Here is a 19,654-nt window from a genome sequence, read left to right on the forward strand (position 1 = left end):
TGTTCTGCCTCACGTTCTCTCACCCTCTCCTTCTCGTTCTCTTTCATTCTGCTTCGCTAGCTCCTTCTCTCTTTCTCATTCTCGACTGTACAGCTCCTCGCAAACGTCGGAGGTTGCAGCCACACGTCGCCCGCTCCGAATGCAGCCTCATGTAACGCGCACATGGGTTAAGGAGGAGGCATTGCCTCCGCCGCACACGCTGCAATAAAGTAACACGAAATCATTGCTGTTTCGGCTGCATCGGCGAGGTTGAAAATCAATCGGAGGCGGGGGCGGAATGACATTTATTGGCCACGGTGGGCTATATGGTGCAAACGATTCGCACGTTCTTTGTTTACCTTGTGTACGTACGAATTGCACATGTGCATATGGTGCATGACATGGACAGTTTGTATGCCTATATAATGTATACGCAATGCGAATGAGCCTCTTCGGCCTCGTCACGTGCACCACGAACGCTGGATTTCATTCAGTTTTTTCATACAATAGCGTATAAAGTGTGCGTGGCATATGAGATGAGTTAATTCAAACCGTAACTTACATACGTAAAATTTTAATATGCGAATCGCGAAGGAGACTCAATTTTTAGATAATCTGTGGTCAAATTTATGTAATGAGCATCGAACTTCGCGGATAAAAATAAAGAAGTTCTACGACCGACCTTGATCGATTTTCGATGGGAATGCGGCAAGGCCGTAAAAATATTCAAACATCTATAACATATGTATCTACGCGAAGCAACCTGGACGTCTAGTTGACCCTACCGGGCAAATACAAAGTGACAAAATTTTAAGAAACAATGTAAGAATGACCGAAATACTTAGTCATTGACCCAAATAAAAAAAAAAGCGTGACACCGATATTCGATCTTTTTTCTTCTCGCGTTGACTCCGGCGACAAAATTTACATGCGTGAGACGCGGTTATGCGCTTGCCATTTATTTAAATTTTGTATAATGTAGGCGTCGTATAATAAACCACGGTGGGCCATCCAGAGAGAGAGAGAGAAAGAGAGAGGTGGCAGCGCGCAAGGACGGGACTTCGTGATTTTATTTTTGAGGTAATTTTTTTTCCCTGAACCATATACGTGCATGAGATGTTTTATGCATAACGTAGTCTATTTTATGTTTATTCTATTTCCTTTTTTTCTTTCCTTCTATTACCTTTCTTTTCTTTTAACACGTACCTAACGGGTGGCCTTGAAGAATGAAACCGGGAAACAAGATCGGACGATTACAATAAAGTTTTTGTTGCCGCACGTAAAAAAGAGAAAAGGATAAAAACAGAGCAACGAAAAATAGATGAAACATTCGTATAACCACCTGCAGCATCCCAATCTTCGGAAGGGCTGGATTTCCAACGAAATATACGAGTGGGTATCATTATTACTATATATTGGTCCAGAAATCCGACTGGAATGAAAAAAGCATTTACTCGGCTTTCGTGGCCTGGTAGTTTACTTTTCCATCTATCTTGTCTCATTTGTTTTCTTTTTTTTCTCTTCTCTTTCGAGTTTCTTATTCCTACACAAACAGATTAGAATTGAAATCGACTATGAGGATCGAGGAAAGATCGTGCAACCGATAGCAGACGAGACCGCTGTTAATATACGGCGAAAGAATCTGAGGAAAAGAAGGTAAGTTCCGGGGTCTCTTTTCAAGTTGTTGTATAGTTCAGTGGTGTTACGGTTGTGTTTTGTATTTCGTAGATATAATAATCCGGAAGACGAGGAGCGCATAGAGTGGTATGTACACAAAGTGCGGAAACAATAAAATAGGGCACTTCGCAGCATAGCGGGTATCCCGAGTGAGTAGGGACTCTTTTTGGAGACTGTACCACCACGCTATTATCTCCTAGCGGTGTTTCAGAAGATCCATAGGCGTATTCCAAGAGCAATTGCTGGGGAAAATTAACGAAAGAGAATTATTAGACGGGCGTAACACTCCAGAAGCACGTTATACGTACAGTACTTCGTGTAAATGCTCGGTACAGTGAAAATTGCAAGTGTATACGACATTAGGGGCTGTATGGATACTCAAATTAGTTGAGTGCCAATGTTCGATTACCGAAAGTGCCGCTATATATACTTCTCATGACTAATCTACAGCTGTGAACCGAAGCGTGCGCTAATCTACAAGGAGCAGCAAAGATATCTAACGAGGTTTGAAGATAATGTTGCACTTTCTTTCTTCCGGGAATTGACTGTCATTTTCTTAGAGCACGGTGCTGGTAGTTACAGGCATAAGCTTGAAAAGCCCATCAACGTTTGGCATTCGTATCTGTAAACAGTTTTCTATGGAGTAGTCAATCGACTTCCTACGCCAATGCAGTGGTAAGTGCCCCCCGGCTTCCCCCAGCTTTACCCACCGTGTCTTGCCTTGCCTCGGCTTGCCATGCCAAGCCAAGCCATCCGCAGCCGTAGCTCGGCTAGTCGTTTCTTTTCTTTATTCCTTTGTCGGAAAGTCGGCGGCGAGCCTCGATTTTGAGAGAAGAAGAGAGGAGGAGACGGCGATGTGGTGAGGCGGGGCCCGGGGGGAGAAAGAGAGAAAGAGCGAGGGTGAGCGAGAGTGGGAGAGGAAGAGGAACGAGGAAGACAAGGAAAGAGTAGGTAGAAAAAAAGGAATGAAAAGCAAGAGAGGAAGAGAGAAGGAGAGAGGAAAAAAAGGAGAAAGAGAGAAGCTGAGAAGAGTGAGAGAGCCTCGGAAAGACGCGGCGAAGGGCAGGAGGGACCGTGGAGAAAAGAGAATAATATGGTTGGATTAAAAACTCGGTACAGGCTCCCCTCTGAATATCGGTTGGTAATAATAGTACCGAACCCAGGGTCCCGAAAAATCGGGGATCTTTCTCCCCGAACCACGCAACTATAATGCGGCGTTGTGGCCAAGCTGAAACGCGGGAAGATATGCGTATAAATAAGCCCCGGGGTTGAACCGCGCGTTATTCCCGCGTAAACAGGCGTTACACGGTCAAAGTGTAAAAATTTGCAGGGGGAATTAATCGAGCCACATACCAATATAGCATAACTGTATAAATTGCAACGTTGGTAGATTCTGTCCGAAGCTACTGAAACGAAAGCTGCGCGCTGCGCCTGAGCGTTTGATTTTACTACGAGGAGACCTCCAATTAGCCACGATCGTGTAATCGCGCTTCGGCTTTATATTCCCAGCTCACGGATTAGCCGTGACGGTTCGGAGCCGACGCACGGTATGCGACATTAGTTCAGGTAGGCGAGCTGAATGTATCCAGCGAAGTTGAAGGTGTAAGACTTCCCGTAGCTGGCTAACGCGGAGTGTTTATCGCGGTGCGGGCCGTCAACGGGCCGAGGAAGAAGGTACGGGTACGCGGATGTATGGGACGACAGCTGGCTGTTGCTTACCCGGATCCCCATTACGAGAGGCCTCGAGGATTGGAATCGAGTTCCGAGAGCAGCGGATCGAGCCTCCGCCTTACGATCAGCGCTGCAGTGTCGGGCGACGCGGGCGCTTTTTAATAACCGGGATCATCGCCGCGGCGCGGCCGCGAGTATTTCTCGCAAGATAATACGCACACCCGTGCTTTTAATACAACCGTACTAATTAAATCGATAAAGACAAGCGGTATCTATCGCGGTTACGATTCGCCACAGATGGAAGGAACGCAGGGCTCGATGAGGATCGGTCCAGGTAGACCGGCAATACGCTTTTACCGCTCTCTAGCTGCAGCTTCGCCCTCGGTTTTGCTCGTCTCTCGATCCGGCCCGGCTCGGCTCGGCGCAGCGCGGGGTTCCTCGGTTAGGGATAGAATCTGAGAGGGGGGAGGGAAGGGAGGCGGGTAAGGTCGGCGCGTTTGATCTCCGCCGCGGGCGCCGACAAAGCGTCCGTCCTTTCGTCCGTCGGTCGGTCGGTCCGTCCGTCCGTCCGTCCATGCGTCCGTCGCTCCGCTCGGCTCCGCGCGCCTCACCCGGTGGGCAGGAGAGAGTCGGCGGCGTCGGCGTCGGCGTCGGCACTCGGGCGGGACGCTGGCAGTCGTGGCCCCCCGTCACTGCGTCATGCCCGCTTCAGCGCGCGGACCTCCTCGGGTACCCGATGCCAGTTGCCACTCCCTGCCGGTGCGCACCGAGTTAACTTTGCTATTAATAAATAACTTTGAAGCCCGTACACACATGGCTACGCAACCCACTACTTTCAGAAGCTGAAAGTTCGAACTTTGCATTTATCAAGCTGCACGCCGCCGCTGCCACTTATTTTTCGCTCCCGATTCACCCCTTCCAGAGACTCATTTACTTACAGACGAGACTTCCGCTTCGTTGCCGGAAAACTACTCGCTAAACTCGTACACTTGCGCGAATACCGTTACACATGCATATGCATACCATACGTGCTCGGGGATAGAGTCGCGCGATAGTTTTATTCGCGAGTTATACCTGTTTACGTGTATATGCACGCACTGCAGGGCATATAAGGATTTACAACACTTCCTTGAAGAAATATTACGACGGGCAGATACATTCATTCGCCTTATACTGTTCGAAGAAATACGGACGTTGCAGGAGGACCACTGGCGTTGAATCGCGTTACGTCAGCGGTCCCATCGGGTTTTGGTTTTGTCTGAAACGGATGGACGAGGCCTTCGCATAGTGCGGACGTTTCATTTCGTGGAACGGTATCTCGTTACGTAAATCGTAGAAGCGAAACTTGAGTACCTGAATTGTTCGCAGCCGGCGAGCCTCGATACTTCAATCATTATGTTTATTGTTTGCAGTTATATCCTTTGACACGAGCGCACTCGTTCATTCATCGATTCGTTCGCCCCTTCTCTTACTCCCCCAACCGCAACTTCCACAGGGACCAGGCATCACTGACACTTCCCGGTGCCATAGCGCGTGTGCAGCTCAGGATCCATACACACGGATCGCATAATGCGATAACAGCAAAAACTTGGAACGGCCGAACGAATTGCATGTGCGTGGAACAGCTGTAGCTATACGAGCGTGGCAGCGCTTGGGAACTTGTGTCCAAACGAAAACTATTTTCACCGAAGGATCTTACGACGTCTCATTGTCGGTCGAGTATTATTGAATGAATACTGTGTCCACAACTGTATATCATAAAGTGAATTTGTTGTAATGGTATGGATATAGATATATGTATATAGCTATGTCGGTATATCTTACAGGTATATATGCGAACAATGGTAGACGTTCTCGATAACGCAACAATATGGCTATGATAAGTGATAATCCTACGACGTATTTGTACGACGATAAATCAGAGTAAACATACGACCTTGAACGTGGAAGTACCTACATTGCCCACGATTCTCTTCTGGTTGCTATCAGTCATTCCTTCCACTATCGGAAGAATGAAATGGCAAAGGAAAATAAATGATCTTCTGCATAATCTGCAATCATGTGTATTATATGTTGCTGAGTAATAAAATTATGGTCTTAAAAATGCAATGAATTGATGGTTCGAGAATTTTTTAAGGCTTTCTTTATTTTGTGTTTTCTTCCTCCCTTTTAAAAATCAGATTGTCTCCAGAAAAATCTCATCGTCAATTTACAGACAGTAGGCGAGGTTTAGTTTGATTTAAATAAAAGTTTAATTTTCACTTCGCATGATCTGGAGTTATTGAGTGGCTGTACACATTGGTGACTGTTTCAGAGTCACGTACGCGTGCAACCCGTTGGCAATTTGAAATACAGGTTTTAGCTGGCTCTTAGTTCTATGATAAGTTAATGAGATGGTTGACCCATGTTCCAACGACTAGTCGTCGTAGTTTTTCTCGTTAAAAATGCTTTCATTGGTTTTAATATGTTACGACAGTTTTATAACCGTAATCAGCTATAGGGCTTGCGTATAAAAACGACCCCCCATTAAGAAGGGGAGATCAAAGTTAGAATATAATTATATCGATGTCCAAGTATCTTCCCATGCATGTATGAACGTAGTTATTACAGGACAAGAGTAACGTAAGTGGGAGAGTAAATTCCTGTGGTTTAATCAAAACACTAGAGATCTGTACGTTACTTATTTCGGACTGGCTAGAAAAAGGCACTTGTTCAATTAGATTTTGATACATTTAATGCATTCAGCGAGTATCGCATAGCGCGTTGGTTTCACTTTTCCAAATTGAACGTTAAAAATTTGGGGTGATCATTATCAACATTACGACTACAAAATTACCTGAAATTCTGTACAAGCAATTGCAGCGTAGCGTCATCCGGCGGATGATATTCACACGAAGGTACCCCAGACCACAGAGTTGATAGAGAGAGCCTACTCTAGCGTTTTGTGTGGCCTCCATTTTTAAGCGTCATCCGACACAAACTAGGTTTTTGAAACTACATTTCGACGTAGTTGCATGTTACCGACTCGTATTCTACTATACTTGCCATCACGCAAGCGGTAGATGTAAAGAGCCTCTTTGCTCGGAAGCTTCGGAACCTTCGGAAGCAAGTCTTGATCGGCCGGAAGCGCCATGCGAACTTCGCGCAACGCGACCGAATTTGTTGAATTTCCGGAGCAAGTTGCGTCAGGCGCACGATCCAAGAAAGACTTACATCGTGGTCAGGCGTGAATATGAATTCTCTGACAACTTTTCGCCGAATACGATGTGTCTAAAAATAAACGATAAATGAGAAAGAAATGGCAAACCTTGTCTTTTCTCACTGTACGAACTTTGGATTGAAACTAATAAGATAATGTTAACGATAACGCATCTGTACATAATTTGATATGTAAGCAGTGGTGTTCGTAAATGTAGATGTTGTAATTTTTGCGGAGCGATAGTTACTTTTTGGAACGATTTTATGAATATATTGGTTAAAGAAGTACCTAACTTTATCAAAGGAATGAATCGTTATTGCTACCTAGATTCAGTCCTTCGAGGTCGATGTATTAGTAGATGATAGATAAGATTTTACACTAAATTATGAGCTTACAAAGATTGTATATTATTTCTTCCTGCTGCAGAAATACTAAGTGATAATGTTTGCGATTTGTTCAGTTTCGTTACCACTACTGTGACACTCTGCTATGGTAAATATGCCCTGCCTTATCCACTGCTCAGATGATGCTAAATACGGCAGAGTCGGTCATCAGTATATGTGGCGCCCTGTATTTATCGACTTGCTTTATCTGGTAAGGGCTGGTAAACGCATCGATATGCACGATTCCATTCAGTTATATTCAATGGTTGTTCTTGCAAGAACTGTGAATCGTGCTACAGACTAGTGCAGACTGAATGATTGAAGGTTATATTTGACATGTCAACAACATCCACGTTGAAATAGTACAAAAATGTCATTGTACGATGATTTTGATAAGCACCGAACAACAGAAAAAGTCGCAGGGTGGTCATCGGGTATTAAACTATTACAGTCCCAGCTGCAATTAAAAAAAGCGGCAACTACACAGGTAATATTTCACTTAACCGCTACTTTGTAAGTACATTCAATAATTCAAAACGTTTTACCGTTATCGAAAACTTTCGAAAATTTCGTTTCAAAAAAACATTTCAGTTTCAAGATTTATTTATTCCGTGCCGGGAATATGAAAATAAAACATTCGCATTTACTTCTAAATTGAAGACTAATATCAAGAACAATTTTTTATAGCCAAAAAGAGAACAGTTCAGAAAAGCTGCGGCAGTTTTGGCACCTGTGATTGACTTGAAATCAAAGGTTAACCGCGATGGCGAGAAAGACGAAGATTCACAAACAGGAAATTCTCTTACCCTTAGTGGTACAAATAATGTCGGAGTCGGAGGCGAGTTTGATTGGAACGTAGTAAATGAATATGACCCAATGTGGCCAAACGAGTACGAAAAAGTCGTCAAGGAATTACGTGATATTCGGGACAGAGAACACGACCAGGAAAATGAATTACGCAAACGCAGACGCGACACTACCAGATTTGAAGATCCACAGGTATGGGAATCGAGTTTTTCAATTTTCATTGTTTTACTGGTATCGCTAAGTCGTTGGATTTTTGTTTCAAATAAGCAATATTGTGGCTGGCAATTTTATATGTCAAAGTTAGAAAGCTCTTTCTTCTCTATTGTCGTCTTAACTGAATACTAGTTTAGATCATGAAGAATATCCAACATATTTAAGCAGTTTGTGTACAGATTGTTCCAAGCCATTGAATGTAACAACAATCATGCTTTCTTCAATATACATAATTAAATGATCCCAATTTAGACTTCCCCTGGCAGCAACACAATGGTCGCACCAGAAAGAGACGAGGAAAGAACACCAACTTCGAGAGGAGTGGGCGGTGGCGCAGCTATAGCACCTCCCCCATCCCTTCAAGAGGCACCAGATCTAGCACCTCCTCCACCTCCAGCACGACCTCAGGCATCGAATCTTGGCTACGGTGCTTCCTCCGTAGCTGCAAAGATCATGGCAAAATATGGCTTCAAAGAAGGCCAGGGTCTTGGTAAAAAGGAACAGGGAATGTCTGTTGCTTTACAAGTAGAAAAAACCAGCAAACGTGGTGGTAGGATAGTTGGCGAAAGAGAACAATTGATGCCTCCTCCACCACCCATGGTACCTTCGCCACCACTACCTGTCGCCCCTGTTCCACAACCTGTGGTTCCTCAGGAGGAGCCAAGCATTACAGAGATTATGAAATCACCAAGCAAGGTTATTATAGTAGTGCCATGCGTAGAAGTCTGCGCAAAATTATTTGCCTTTAGTACAGGTCTATTTTGTTTCTCTTTAGTTAAATGACATGATCTTAAACAGGCATACGAATCTCAAACCTTGTTCAACTGGCTGTGAAATTTCACCATGCCCGTTTTGCTTTTTACGTTTCCCACTAAGTCTGGGTATATGAGTATTATCAGTCATGTGAATTTTTTTTTCAAAAGGTGGTACTCTTACGAAATATGGTTGGACCAGGTGAGGTGGATGAAGATCTTGAGCCAGAAGTCAAGGACGAGTGTAACACAAAGTATGGGGATGTATCGCGTGTTATGATTCACGAGGTGATGGACGTCCCGGCTGAAGAGGCAGTGCGTATATTTGTAGAGTTTAAGAGGATAGAAAGTGCGATCAAAGCTGTAGTAGACTTAAACGGTCGCTTCTTTGGCGGAAGACAAGTTAGAGCTGGATTTTATTCCTGTGAAAAATTGGACACCTTGCAATTGATGGACTAAACTTGAAATACATGAATTTTTTTTAAATGTGCGCCGTTGGTGAATAATAAAATACTGTCAATTAAAATTGAGTTGAATCATTTTCATCGTAATTGCTACCTGTTTATTCGGCTGATGATTATTGCACTGCATTTAACAGTAGGTTTTAGCAATCGTGGTTTCTTATCGTAGACTTCCAATTTTGGTTGTTTGGATTGATAGGCAATTGTAATTTTGAATCATACGAAATACACGAATATTTCGATTTGAGTTTCTACTTATCTATTATGTTAAATTCATACAGGGTAATTTCATCACGAAATATACAGACGTTCATGATTTTCTCTACATTCGAAGGCCGTGAGATTGATTAGTGAGTAAAAATACCCTAAACATGATGTGTATATAGGCATTTTCATTACTACAGATTTCTTTAATGGGGTGATAATCATTGTATTTAGTTTTGGAATGCAAATCCAAATTATAAAATGCAGTTGATCAGAAGTTAGTTAGTTCAAACATATTGTAACGCTTTTATTCTTCATACATAATCGCAGTTAATAATTGTTTGTAAAATAATGTATTTGATATACTTCCCTGTAACTGGGGTAATTCAAGCACAGTTTTCGTTGGTGAGCGTCGTGATATGTAGGAACAGATCGTTTGAAATATAGAATTATGCTGTTACAGCCATAGCTTCGATAACATCAATGAGATGCTATGCACAACCTAGAGGTGGACTATTCAGTCGTGAACACACTTCTTTAAGTAGATTTTTTAGAATGGCTGCCTGATTACTCGAGTCCTTGAAAAAAAATATACAAGATGGATGACAGATAAAGGATGATCAGGAAATTGTACTGACACCGATATCAACAAAGATTATGCATGAAATTTAATAATTCTTAGATTGCATAATCTTAGATAAAAACTATTTCTAAGATACTTATCTTACCTTGTCGAGCGTAATAGTGGGTATGAATACCACTTTGGGAGACAAGTCATCTGTCATTTCCCCAAACTTGGCCAATAGCTCTTTCCCTTTTGTCCCCTTATAACATTTCTCTATAGGTGTGACATCTAGGTTAACCTTGGCAGCACATTGATGCATAACTCGTTCAGGTTGCATGTTGTCTTGGATCATGCAAGAAATATAATCGAGCTGTATTAACTGATCATTGACTAGATCAATAACACAGGCATGTATGATATTTGCCTCACACTCGAGTGGCCCATGTTGGCACGTAAATTCGTACCCAGTGGGAGTTTCGACTGTCTGAAAGAGGAAAGAATTAAAACTTGAATAATCAAAAGATTGAATTCTAACATATGGGGATAAGCAGAATAGCCCGACTTACCTTGGCTTTGCCATATGGTATGAGTTCTACCTGCAGGTTCTCCTTTATCTTTTGAAATGTTGGCAATAGCTGTTTGACTACAAAAAATTTTGAATCTGGACAAAGGGCTTCATAATACACGGAGACCAGCACCTTCTGTACATCCGTCTTTGGCGGCTCGGCTATATCTATTCCTTCGACTAGCTCTTGGGCCGCCAGTGATTTTGCTGCAGAAGACTTAATGCGTGTTCAAGCAGGTTTAAGCAAAACAAAATCTTTAACTATGATTTCAAGATTCACTAAAATCAACAAGAGGTAAAAAACCTCATCTGAGAAAGTTGGCTGGTGGTGGTTTAACCATTTAACTATGTTCAATACTAAAATTGGGGCTCGAATTGCCAAGCGTTGCTTTGCATGAACCCTAGTTTATGCTCGGTTCGAATAGGTAAGGTTATGTTCCAGTAGTGCTTACCTGGGAAGGATCATCGCTGAATTGGAGAGACGGCCAATATTTGGCTGACTGGTACAAAACGAGAGCAGTGCAAAGTAATATTATTAGACGGTATCGAAAGCTTCCGAGTCCCATTTTAAATAATAATAAAAGAAACACTTTCTACTGCGATAGACAAAGCGGTCACATACGCAAACTTGGAATGACGGGATTGTTTATTTAATTAATTTTACACAGAGATAAAGTTAGCTTCTCATATTTAATACGGCTGAGCTTGTATTAGTTAATCTTGCGTCGCATGTTTAATCGAAACCTTATGGTTTCGCAAACTCATTGCGTACGCAAGGGTTTATTTCGAAACCAATATGGCGGCGTCGATTTCGATATCTACCGATAATCGATATCACCCTTGTTGATGCAATCTAATAGTACGATTGGCGTGATAATATATCATATATTTAATTCACCAATACAAACACTCGCTCCATACTTTGATTAACTCAGTTTTGTATCAAGTTTGAGTCTGCTTGAATGCCTATTGAAATGAAATGAAAATTACCCAAGTATGACCGTTATCTATTTGCGCAGGAAATATTATCTTAGTAATTATATGCTAATCACTTGTTTCTATTAGACTATTGCATATTGTTTTCCTCCGTAATTCACGACCAAACATGTAACGAAATTAGGAAATGTGAAAAATATAAAAAATTATAAATTCATAGCTAAATTCTACTGCAATTTTAAATATCCGTTTCAGTCGTTTGCTTCTCGCATAATCATTACAAGACAATGGCACCTAAGGAAGACAAAAATCAGGATAAGAATAAAAAAGACGTAGATAAAGGCAAAAAGAAAACGGGGAAAGGAAAAGACAAAGATGTTAAAAGAAAAAGATGCGGGCCGTAAGTGCGCGCCCATCTACCTTTTACTAAGGAATTAAGTCGTTGAGACGTTGAAATATGGATACAAAATTTTAAACTAAATTTTCCATAACTCCGATCTTATCGGCGTTATTTTTCCTCATTCTCAGACCAATGTCTACCGGTACGGTTATGGCACAGAGAGTTTTACCACCAACGGTTTGTTGTCCACCCGCCGGATGCGCACCCAGAGGTTGTCTCTCAGGTCCAGGTTGCGGAAGATGTTAAATTTATTTGACAAGAATGATTCATGGCACGATTTGGCTTCGTGTCAATTATGCACCTGAACTGGGTGAAAGAATCTGCTACAAATATGAAAGATTAAATATTGTAAAACTAATAAAACTTGTAACCACAATTCAATCCTGCACGTTCTTGCTTAAGAATCATTGGTAGTCCGCGGTTTCTTATTTAAACATTCATGCTTCCATATTAATTACATATTATGCACATCGTGATATTACACCGCCTGTATTTTTATTCCTTGATTATATAAGGTACTTAATCCCGACAAGCAGATACTCAAAAATATGACGTAGACAATGGTATCTCCGTAGAATCATGTTGATCTGTAAATTTTGATTGATAACGACGGATTTCTGACGGAGTGCAACGGCTCTGTTATTCACAGAATGGTTAAGTTCCTGTAATAGCAAAACAGACAATCATTAGAATGTGAGTAAGATAATCCCATTACAGGTAACATTTTCCACCTTCAAAACTCTGACATGATTTTACGAGTCTCATACCAAACCTTACACAGGATTTAAGGCGAAAAATGTGCTAATTTCTCAAGATAATTGGTTAAACATATTTCAAATGCACCGTATAAGCAGTGCAATAAGTTTCTTATCGAAGCAACTTATATAAGGAACAAGTCTATACACAATCGTGTAAAATGCATTTATACTAGTCAGTCTCAGAAAATTATAACTTATAACGCATTGTTCGTGCTTCAGTGCAAAAAGTACGAGCTCAGAATATCCCCTTGAAACTTGTACGAGATGCAGATTCGCTTTTGCGAAAGCTGCATTGCATTATCTACTAACTGCACTGTCATGCTGACCTACGAGAATAGGGTAAAACGGCGGGGGACTGGAGAGAACCGGAGGGGTTGGCAAAGCGGTCCTTGCCTCGTATCTAAGGCCACCAAAGTTGGCGTTAGTTGTAATTTTCGGTATAAGTTTGCGTGGGGTTCCAAACTTTGAAGGGCATTGAATCCAAGGGGAATACTGCCGCCATACGGTGCATGGGGAGCACGGCGAGTATGGGGTGCACGGCATTCATGTCGAGCTGTCGGTCGAATAGCGTCATAATATTAAGTAACTTCGAGAACTGCAGTTGAATTTATTTACTATTATTTATTTATTCTGCAAGTAGAAATGGAGAAGTAGACTCATTCATATATTACCACTTGTCATTACCCAGGCATCGGTATGGCATGTTGACGGAAAATTTTTAGAAACTTAATTAACGCGTATAATTTTGGTCTGATTTTGAAAGCAAAATCGATAGCCGTATGTCAAAAACAAAGAAATGTTTTCACGTGCTCCGCGTTGCATTGCATACGTTTGCTATTGTTTTCAGATAAAAATCATTCGCCCATCCGAATACGTCATTTCACCATCGATCAAAACATTTCGGCATGCTCAATTAAATCAAAATTCCAGTAATTTATACAAAAAAATCGCCACAATTAATAATCGAAAACAGTACAAAAGTGAAGAAATTCATCACGGGGTTAAAGTTAACTCACAATGCGGCCGTGCACGTACGAATTTTCGAGAGGACGTGGAACGGGCGTTGCTGAAGCTATCGGCAACTGGGGTTTTTCCAACAGTGTTTCTAGCCCTGGTCAAGAGCTTCGTCGCTTGCAATGTCTTTTCGCAAAAATGGACAGCCTGTGAGATTTCCAAAAAATCACCCTTCTCAAAGGTCTAAAAACTTGCACATACGTCTATAATCAATTTTATTGCAGTCGTTCCACAAAGAAACCGATGTGCGTACGTTACGATTGTAGGAACGACCCGGAAGCTTGGGAAGTAAAACCTAGTCCTCACGAATGCAAGCCGGCTTGGACTTTTCCTGAAAAGCGACCCCTGATAGTTTACAATTCATGTGCCGATATCATTGTCGTATCGAATCTCGTTGACGTTGGGAGTGATTTGAGCTATCCGATACCCGGCCGCAGCTACATGGCACAAGGAGTGAGCATTCCATGAGTTTTGCCAGATATTCTACTCTTCCAACCGATGGTCCAACTGATTCCAATTAACCGTTTGTACTTCAAATTTTAATTCCACAGTCTAACAAATGGTACAAAAGAGGTCCGGACTGTTGTCCTCAGCCGAGTTGCCTCGCCCCACAGTGTCCAAGGCCCTGCTGCAACTGATGACTCATTCGATCCTGGATATCGATCCATTTTCTCCTACTTTGATCTCAAATTTGTACAAAACTGGTCAACAGAACGTGTTGGTCTATGATTGCTGATTCGATATCTTCCACCAACTATCAATTTCTGCCTAAACAACAGTAAACGAAGATTAGATTGCTTGTCAGTAATATGTACATTATACATATATTGTAGTATTTGTATAATCCGAATGTACACCGTGTGAACTGCAATATTGAAACGACAAAATACATTGACGTGCTAAGTGATTTTCGTTACTTATTCATTGGCGGTTCTCGCTGAATAATAGTGAGCAGAAAAATGTCAACTGAATTGAGCCTCACTCACGCCTCACTATATGGTATTGCAGAATTTTGATCAATTGTTCGAAAAACAATTCAGGTTTGGTAACCTTATTAACAATATGGTTGCCATGTAATATATATGAAAAAAATTTACGTCAACCAACAGATCGTGATCCAAAATCTTTCCTTACAATTCGATTTCCAAATTAAAAGTTAAAAATTATCATTTTGGCAATTCATTCGTTTTTACGTAAACTTTGAAACTAAAGAAAATATAAGACTGAATAATGCCGCCGAAAAAGGCAAACAAGGATAAAGATGACAAAGGCAAAAATAGTAAGAAAGACGATAAGGGCGGGGAGAAGAAAAAGCCCAAGGGACTTCCCAAGGGCGCAGGAATGGGCGGCACTATTGGACTGCAGGAGAAACCGATCAAAATTTGCCCGTAAATATTGTCTACGAAATTATTTCGACGCGAAGGTTATCTTCTGCGAACACTGCATTACTATATTCTTCTTTTATCAGATCTGACTGTATTTTTTATGATTTCAGCACAAACGTAAACAAGTGTGAACCCCCGTGCCCGCCTCCCCAATGTTGCCCTAAAAGTACCTGTTACCCACCGCCAGGATGCCCGCCTTGCTAATATGCACATAAGCTTCTTTCATCTCTGACCTTGTAATTTATAATAATCTACAAATAAAAACATGATTAATGCATAATCTTGGTTGTTTTATTAATGATCCTATTGCTGCTGATATCCTAATCTTTTTACATAATTCTTGAGTATCTAGATCGAAGCGCCCCCGATCAGTAAATATTGGCTTGAATAAGGATTCTCATGATAGAAACGAAAAGATGAATAGAGCGATACATTCTATTGTTTCCGAGGCCAAAATTTAGGTTAAACGATTAACAAAAGACTATGTTCAGATGAAGCCGTAAAAAATTCAATTTCGGCCAAACATTACGAAATTTCAAACAATATTTTCGGCACAGCCTTTTAGAAACATAACAAAAATTTTTAACCTGACAAGATGGTGAAGGATGACAAGAAAAATGAAAAAGGGCGGAAAAAAGCCGACAAGGGTGGCAAAGGCCGTGCTCAGAACCCGTGCAGTAAGGGTGGCGTATTTATGGGTGGCACTATAGGAATAACGCCCAAACCAGACAGAAACCATTTATAGTACGTATAAATCACCCCACGATTTGTTGATTAAAGATTACAAAATTCCCTTGTATAAATTTCGATGATTTAAAGTCACCTGACCACCCAGCATACATCCCGGTATCTATGATTAGCATCACTCTTGCAAAGCGAAATACAGATAATGACTTGTGATGTATAATAATGCTTCAATTCTGTTTTTGGTATTACAGTAACGTGGTTGTATCGCGCGATGGAACTCCAGGTCAATCTTATGATTGTCGACCATCCGGTCCTCCTGCTGGAACTGTTCCAGTCATCATTTGCCCTCCGAACAATTATCCACCGCCAAGTTGCCCGAGGCAGCCAAGACGAAGATGCTGTTGAATAGAACATTTCACCTGAGCTATCTTGATTTTTCGAATACTGAAAGTTCATATAAATAAACTGAGAAATGCATTACAGTCTGACGTGTCTCTTTTACAAAAATTTCTTATTCTCATGTTATATTTTTATATTATATTCGCCGCTACTCATTCAATTTAGCTGATCAATGAGGCTTGGATTCGTATCGGTTGTTTCGATAACTAATAGGAAAAGTTTATCGATCGCCACGACGTGACTGACAAAATGTCACACCAAAATCGCAGCCAAAAAAAAGGCCCATAAAATGTTAACTGAACTGAACCATTTGAAATATATTTTCGTTGCGGCCGATTACGTCAAGCTGATGAATAACATGTGATATAAAAATATTTGACAAGAAAGAAGCAAAATGGGAAGGAGCCGGTGTTGTAGAAAAGTGAAAACTCAATGTGTCCATAGTCGCGGTATTTTTTCCAGCATCAGAGCTTTCTTTACCAGAATAAAAAAGTGCCCAAGGTACTTATTACAATTATAGTAAGGTTTTAAAATACAGCACTAGATGGTTTTCTATTCAAATCGCGGTCGAAGTTATTATCAATTAGCTGTAAACCCCTCGCTCGCTAAAGCTCGCTCGAGATCGGATGCCTAGTGTAGCTGGTTTTTGTGCTCGTTGTCAGTGTTTTATCAGAGATACTTCACGCCCTCCCTGCTCACTGCACTGCGCAGGAACTACGGAGCGCTCGTCCTGGAAGTCAAAATTCACCAGGTAAACAACCTAGAGCGCAGGAACCACAGAAAATTACTCGTAAAGGTGAAAAGTTACCAGGTCAAGGACCTGGACAGCCAAAACTACGGAGCGCTCGTCCTGGAAGTCGAGTTTCACCAGGTAGCGGACCTGGAGCGCAGGATCCAGGAGGTAGAGAGCCTGCATGGTACTCGAAAGCTGTCCCATCTGCGGAGCGCGATTCTCATACGCCCGCTCTACTGCGCGGTTGTTTTCGGACTGAGGAATTCGGCTAGCTGATTTTCGATTACTATAGATCGATGACGTCAAGGGAAAAAAAATTTTGGGTGACGTCACTTTCTGAACATCCGAACATCCAAAATTTGGTTTCGAACGTTAATACAATGTATGATGTATGATGTATGATGATTACTTTGCATAGACATTGCACATCTGATTTCAGATCAAAGTGCCGGTCACACTACTGCCAAACTTCATCAAGCTGCAGGCGATTCCACTGTTCCCACACTGCCAACGTTTGCTCAAACTTTTCGCAATATCCACCTCAAGCATGTCCACCTGTACCATGCTGTCGACGGCCTGCGATGTTATGCTATCTACCTCCACGATAATTGATCAATAAAGATATAATAAAGCAGATACGATTGTTTTTTAATATCATTTAACGAATTGGCCGTAAATCAAGATACTCTCTAATTTTGTGCCCACGTGAAGTCACGAGCAACGATTTGACAGAATTATTTGTGTTTTTCAGAGGCTGCTTCAACTTTAGACTTAATTCATTCAGGCGATTTCATGCTCCATTCGTTTTGATTCCCAAGCCGAAAGTTTCTTGTATAGCCTAAAGAACCATGCAAAGTCGAATGACAGGTAATGCATACACTACAGCCTACATGTGAGAACTCGTTTTGAGATGTTGAGTGTAGTCAACAATAGCTCCATACGAGAATTGAATGATCTGACTAATCTCGTTCTGCTGTTCGCGTCGAGACGAATTTCACTCCAAACATAATGTCTTTCGGTTGAATGTTTCGAAAACTCGGATTCCAAATTATTTTCCAAATTTTCACGTATAAATTGAACAAGTTTTGTCAACGTATTTAAATTTGAGTTCTTAATTTTTTACAAAGCTTGGATAATGGTAAGTTATAAAATTCATTTCCAATTATATTGGTATGAATTTTTAACCTCATCCTATAATAGAATTCACATACCTGTACGTATTATGTATGCTGCATAAACTTTTCTCGCATACTCTAGATTACATTCATTACGTACCTGTGACGAATCATTATTATGTGCTCTCAACCAATCCTGATAAAAAAGTTTTTTTTCTAATGATGGTACCAAACGAACCGTGTCCCAAAAAGGCATCTAAGGCGAAACCAGCTGTCGGAGACTCTAAAGGAAACTGCGTGAACGTTCAGGGAAAAACATGTAATCGCGATCTCGTGAAAAACCAAGAACCCGATCTGGATCCCCATCTACACGTGGTAGAGATTTCAATTCGAAACTGCACTCGACCAGACTGCAAACATCATACTACCAGTGACCACACTTGCACTTGGCCGAAGCCATGCCCCGCTGACTGTTTCGAACAATTTCCAGCAGTGACACGTACTCCTACTCGTTGCATCTGGCCTGTAAACTGAACGTTTTGCAATTAGTTGTAAGCTGAAGTAATTGCATGACGAATTTTTACGTGATCGCGAAATTCAACGGTGACTTTTCATACAAATTAACGCAGAGACTTTTTATGATCGAACACCTTGACTAATGACTAGATATCGACGTAGGGTAGAAACACCGTTTGTGGCTATCCTTGTATAATGTTTTACTTATTTCTATTACTACAAATCTATCCAATTATAAAATACGATACTTCAAATTCTTATTAGAAAAGATCAAGCGTTTCAAGATTAATACGTAAATGCATATCAAATTGTACGGAAAACAATTCCACCAAAAACATTCAAATTATAAAAATTGCAGTTCATTGTAGGTAGTAGTGACGGGCTGTTCGCTTATTTTATAATCAAAAATTGAGATTAACAAAATTTTGTAGAAACCCACGTAGCAGGCGATTTTTCGTCGTGCACGTTGACCTTGAAGGGCTTTATTCTAGCCATGGCAACGAGACATGAAATAATAACAATTGCTTTCCGGGTTATCAAAGAAATCAAACAGTTAAATTTCGATCACAAAGCCGAATGCGTTTTGCATTCCGGTATTAAATTTTCAATTTCGGTAACCACCTAAATTTACAGTGCTACTAATCACTCTGTAACTCTGCAAGCACTTATAACCAAAAACAAGTACCTAATAAAATAATCCATCATGTCAGAAACTGCCACGATATCTGCATCTGACATACTTTGCAACCTAAAAGCTGTCGTAGCGGATTTAGAATGGTTAGTTTTACGCCCAGTACAGTATAAAAATTTGTTCCGACATTCGTGTTAGTTTATTGATCGAAGAAAATCTATACATGTAACGAAAAATCCCTCTTCCGCCCTATATAACAGTCAGCAGAAACAACAGATACTGAAACAGCTGCAACAGCAACTGGCACAGGAACAGCAACTACAAAAACGTCAGCTACAGCAGCAGGAACGGAGCAACAAGGCCCCTGTTCAACCGTCGATGTTCCTAATGGTACCAATTGAAGATACGCAAAATCATGAAAGTGATAAGCTGTCCCATTCCAGTCGTGACCATCGCAATTGCTCCGACAAAGCAAGCACACATGGTCATAACGGAAATACGCGCAAGGCCCACGAAAAGAAGAACCACGGCGATGACTCAGCTCTGGTAAATAAAGAACATAAAATCTTCTCATCGCAAGTTTTACAATTGAAATAGCAGTTGT

General features: G+C 41.3%; 3 protein-coding genes and 1 long non-coding RNA gene across 5 annotated transcripts; 3 read left to right on the forward strand and 1 right to left on the reverse strand.

Moving 5' to 3' along the window:
- The first annotated feature begins 4,010 nt into the window (after positions 1-4,010).
- Positions 4,011-5,436, forward strand: LOC124292617. 2 transcript variants are annotated; one of them, XR_006902497.1, is made up of 2 exons: positions 4,011-4,086; positions 4,740-5,436. It is a non-coding gene; the product is annotated as an uncharacterized LOC124292617 (long non-coding RNA). The 2 variants fall into 2 exon arrangements; XR_006902496.1 differs by lacking the exon at positions 4,011-4,086 and adding an exon at positions 4,093-4,640.
- A 1,699-nt stretch (positions 5,437-7,135) lies between these two features.
- LOC107220120 (splicing factor 45) lies at positions 7,136-9,207 on the forward strand. Its single transcript, XM_015658572.2, has 4 exons — positions 7,136-7,396; positions 7,597-7,908; positions 8,182-8,625; positions 8,853-9,207. Exons 1-4 carry the CDS (start codon positions 7,280-7,282, stop codon positions 9,138-9,140), a joined length of 1,161 nt encoding a protein of 386 aa, XP_015514058.1. The 5' UTR covers positions 7,136-7,279; the 3' UTR covers positions 9,141-9,207.
- A 417-nt stretch (positions 9,208-9,624) lies between these two features.
- On the reverse strand, positions 9,625-11,284 carry LOC107220116 (gamma-interferon-inducible lysosomal thiol reductase). The gene is made up of 4 exons (XM_015658566.2): positions 10,929-11,284; positions 10,478-10,693; positions 10,075-10,395; positions 9,625-9,924 (listed from the first exon to the last, which is right to left on the reverse strand). Exons 1-4 carry the CDS (start codon positions 11,040-11,042, stop codon positions 9,838-9,840), a joined length of 738 nt encoding a protein of 245 aa, XP_015514052.1. The 5' UTR covers positions 11,043-11,284; the 3' UTR covers positions 9,625-9,837.
- Positions 11,285-13,587: 2,303 nt separating this feature from the next.
- LOC107220126 lies at positions 13,588-14,222 on the forward strand. Its single transcript, XM_015658579.1, has 3 exons — positions 13,588-13,733; positions 13,809-14,037; positions 14,136-14,222. The coding sequence occupies exons 1-3, from the start codon at positions 13,588-13,590 to the stop codon at positions 14,220-14,222; spliced, it is 462 nt and encodes a 153-aa protein (XP_015514065.1).
- The last annotated feature ends 5,432 nt before the right edge of the window (positions 14,223-19,654 follow it).

This window comes from Neodiprion lecontei, chromosome 1 (assembly GCF_021901455.1).
Source record: "Neodiprion lecontei isolate iyNeoLeco1 chromosome 1, iyNeoLeco1.1, whole genome shotgun sequence".
NCBI classification, from domain to species: Eukaryota; Metazoa; Arthropoda; class Insecta; order Hymenoptera; family Diprionidae; genus Neodiprion; species Neodiprion lecontei.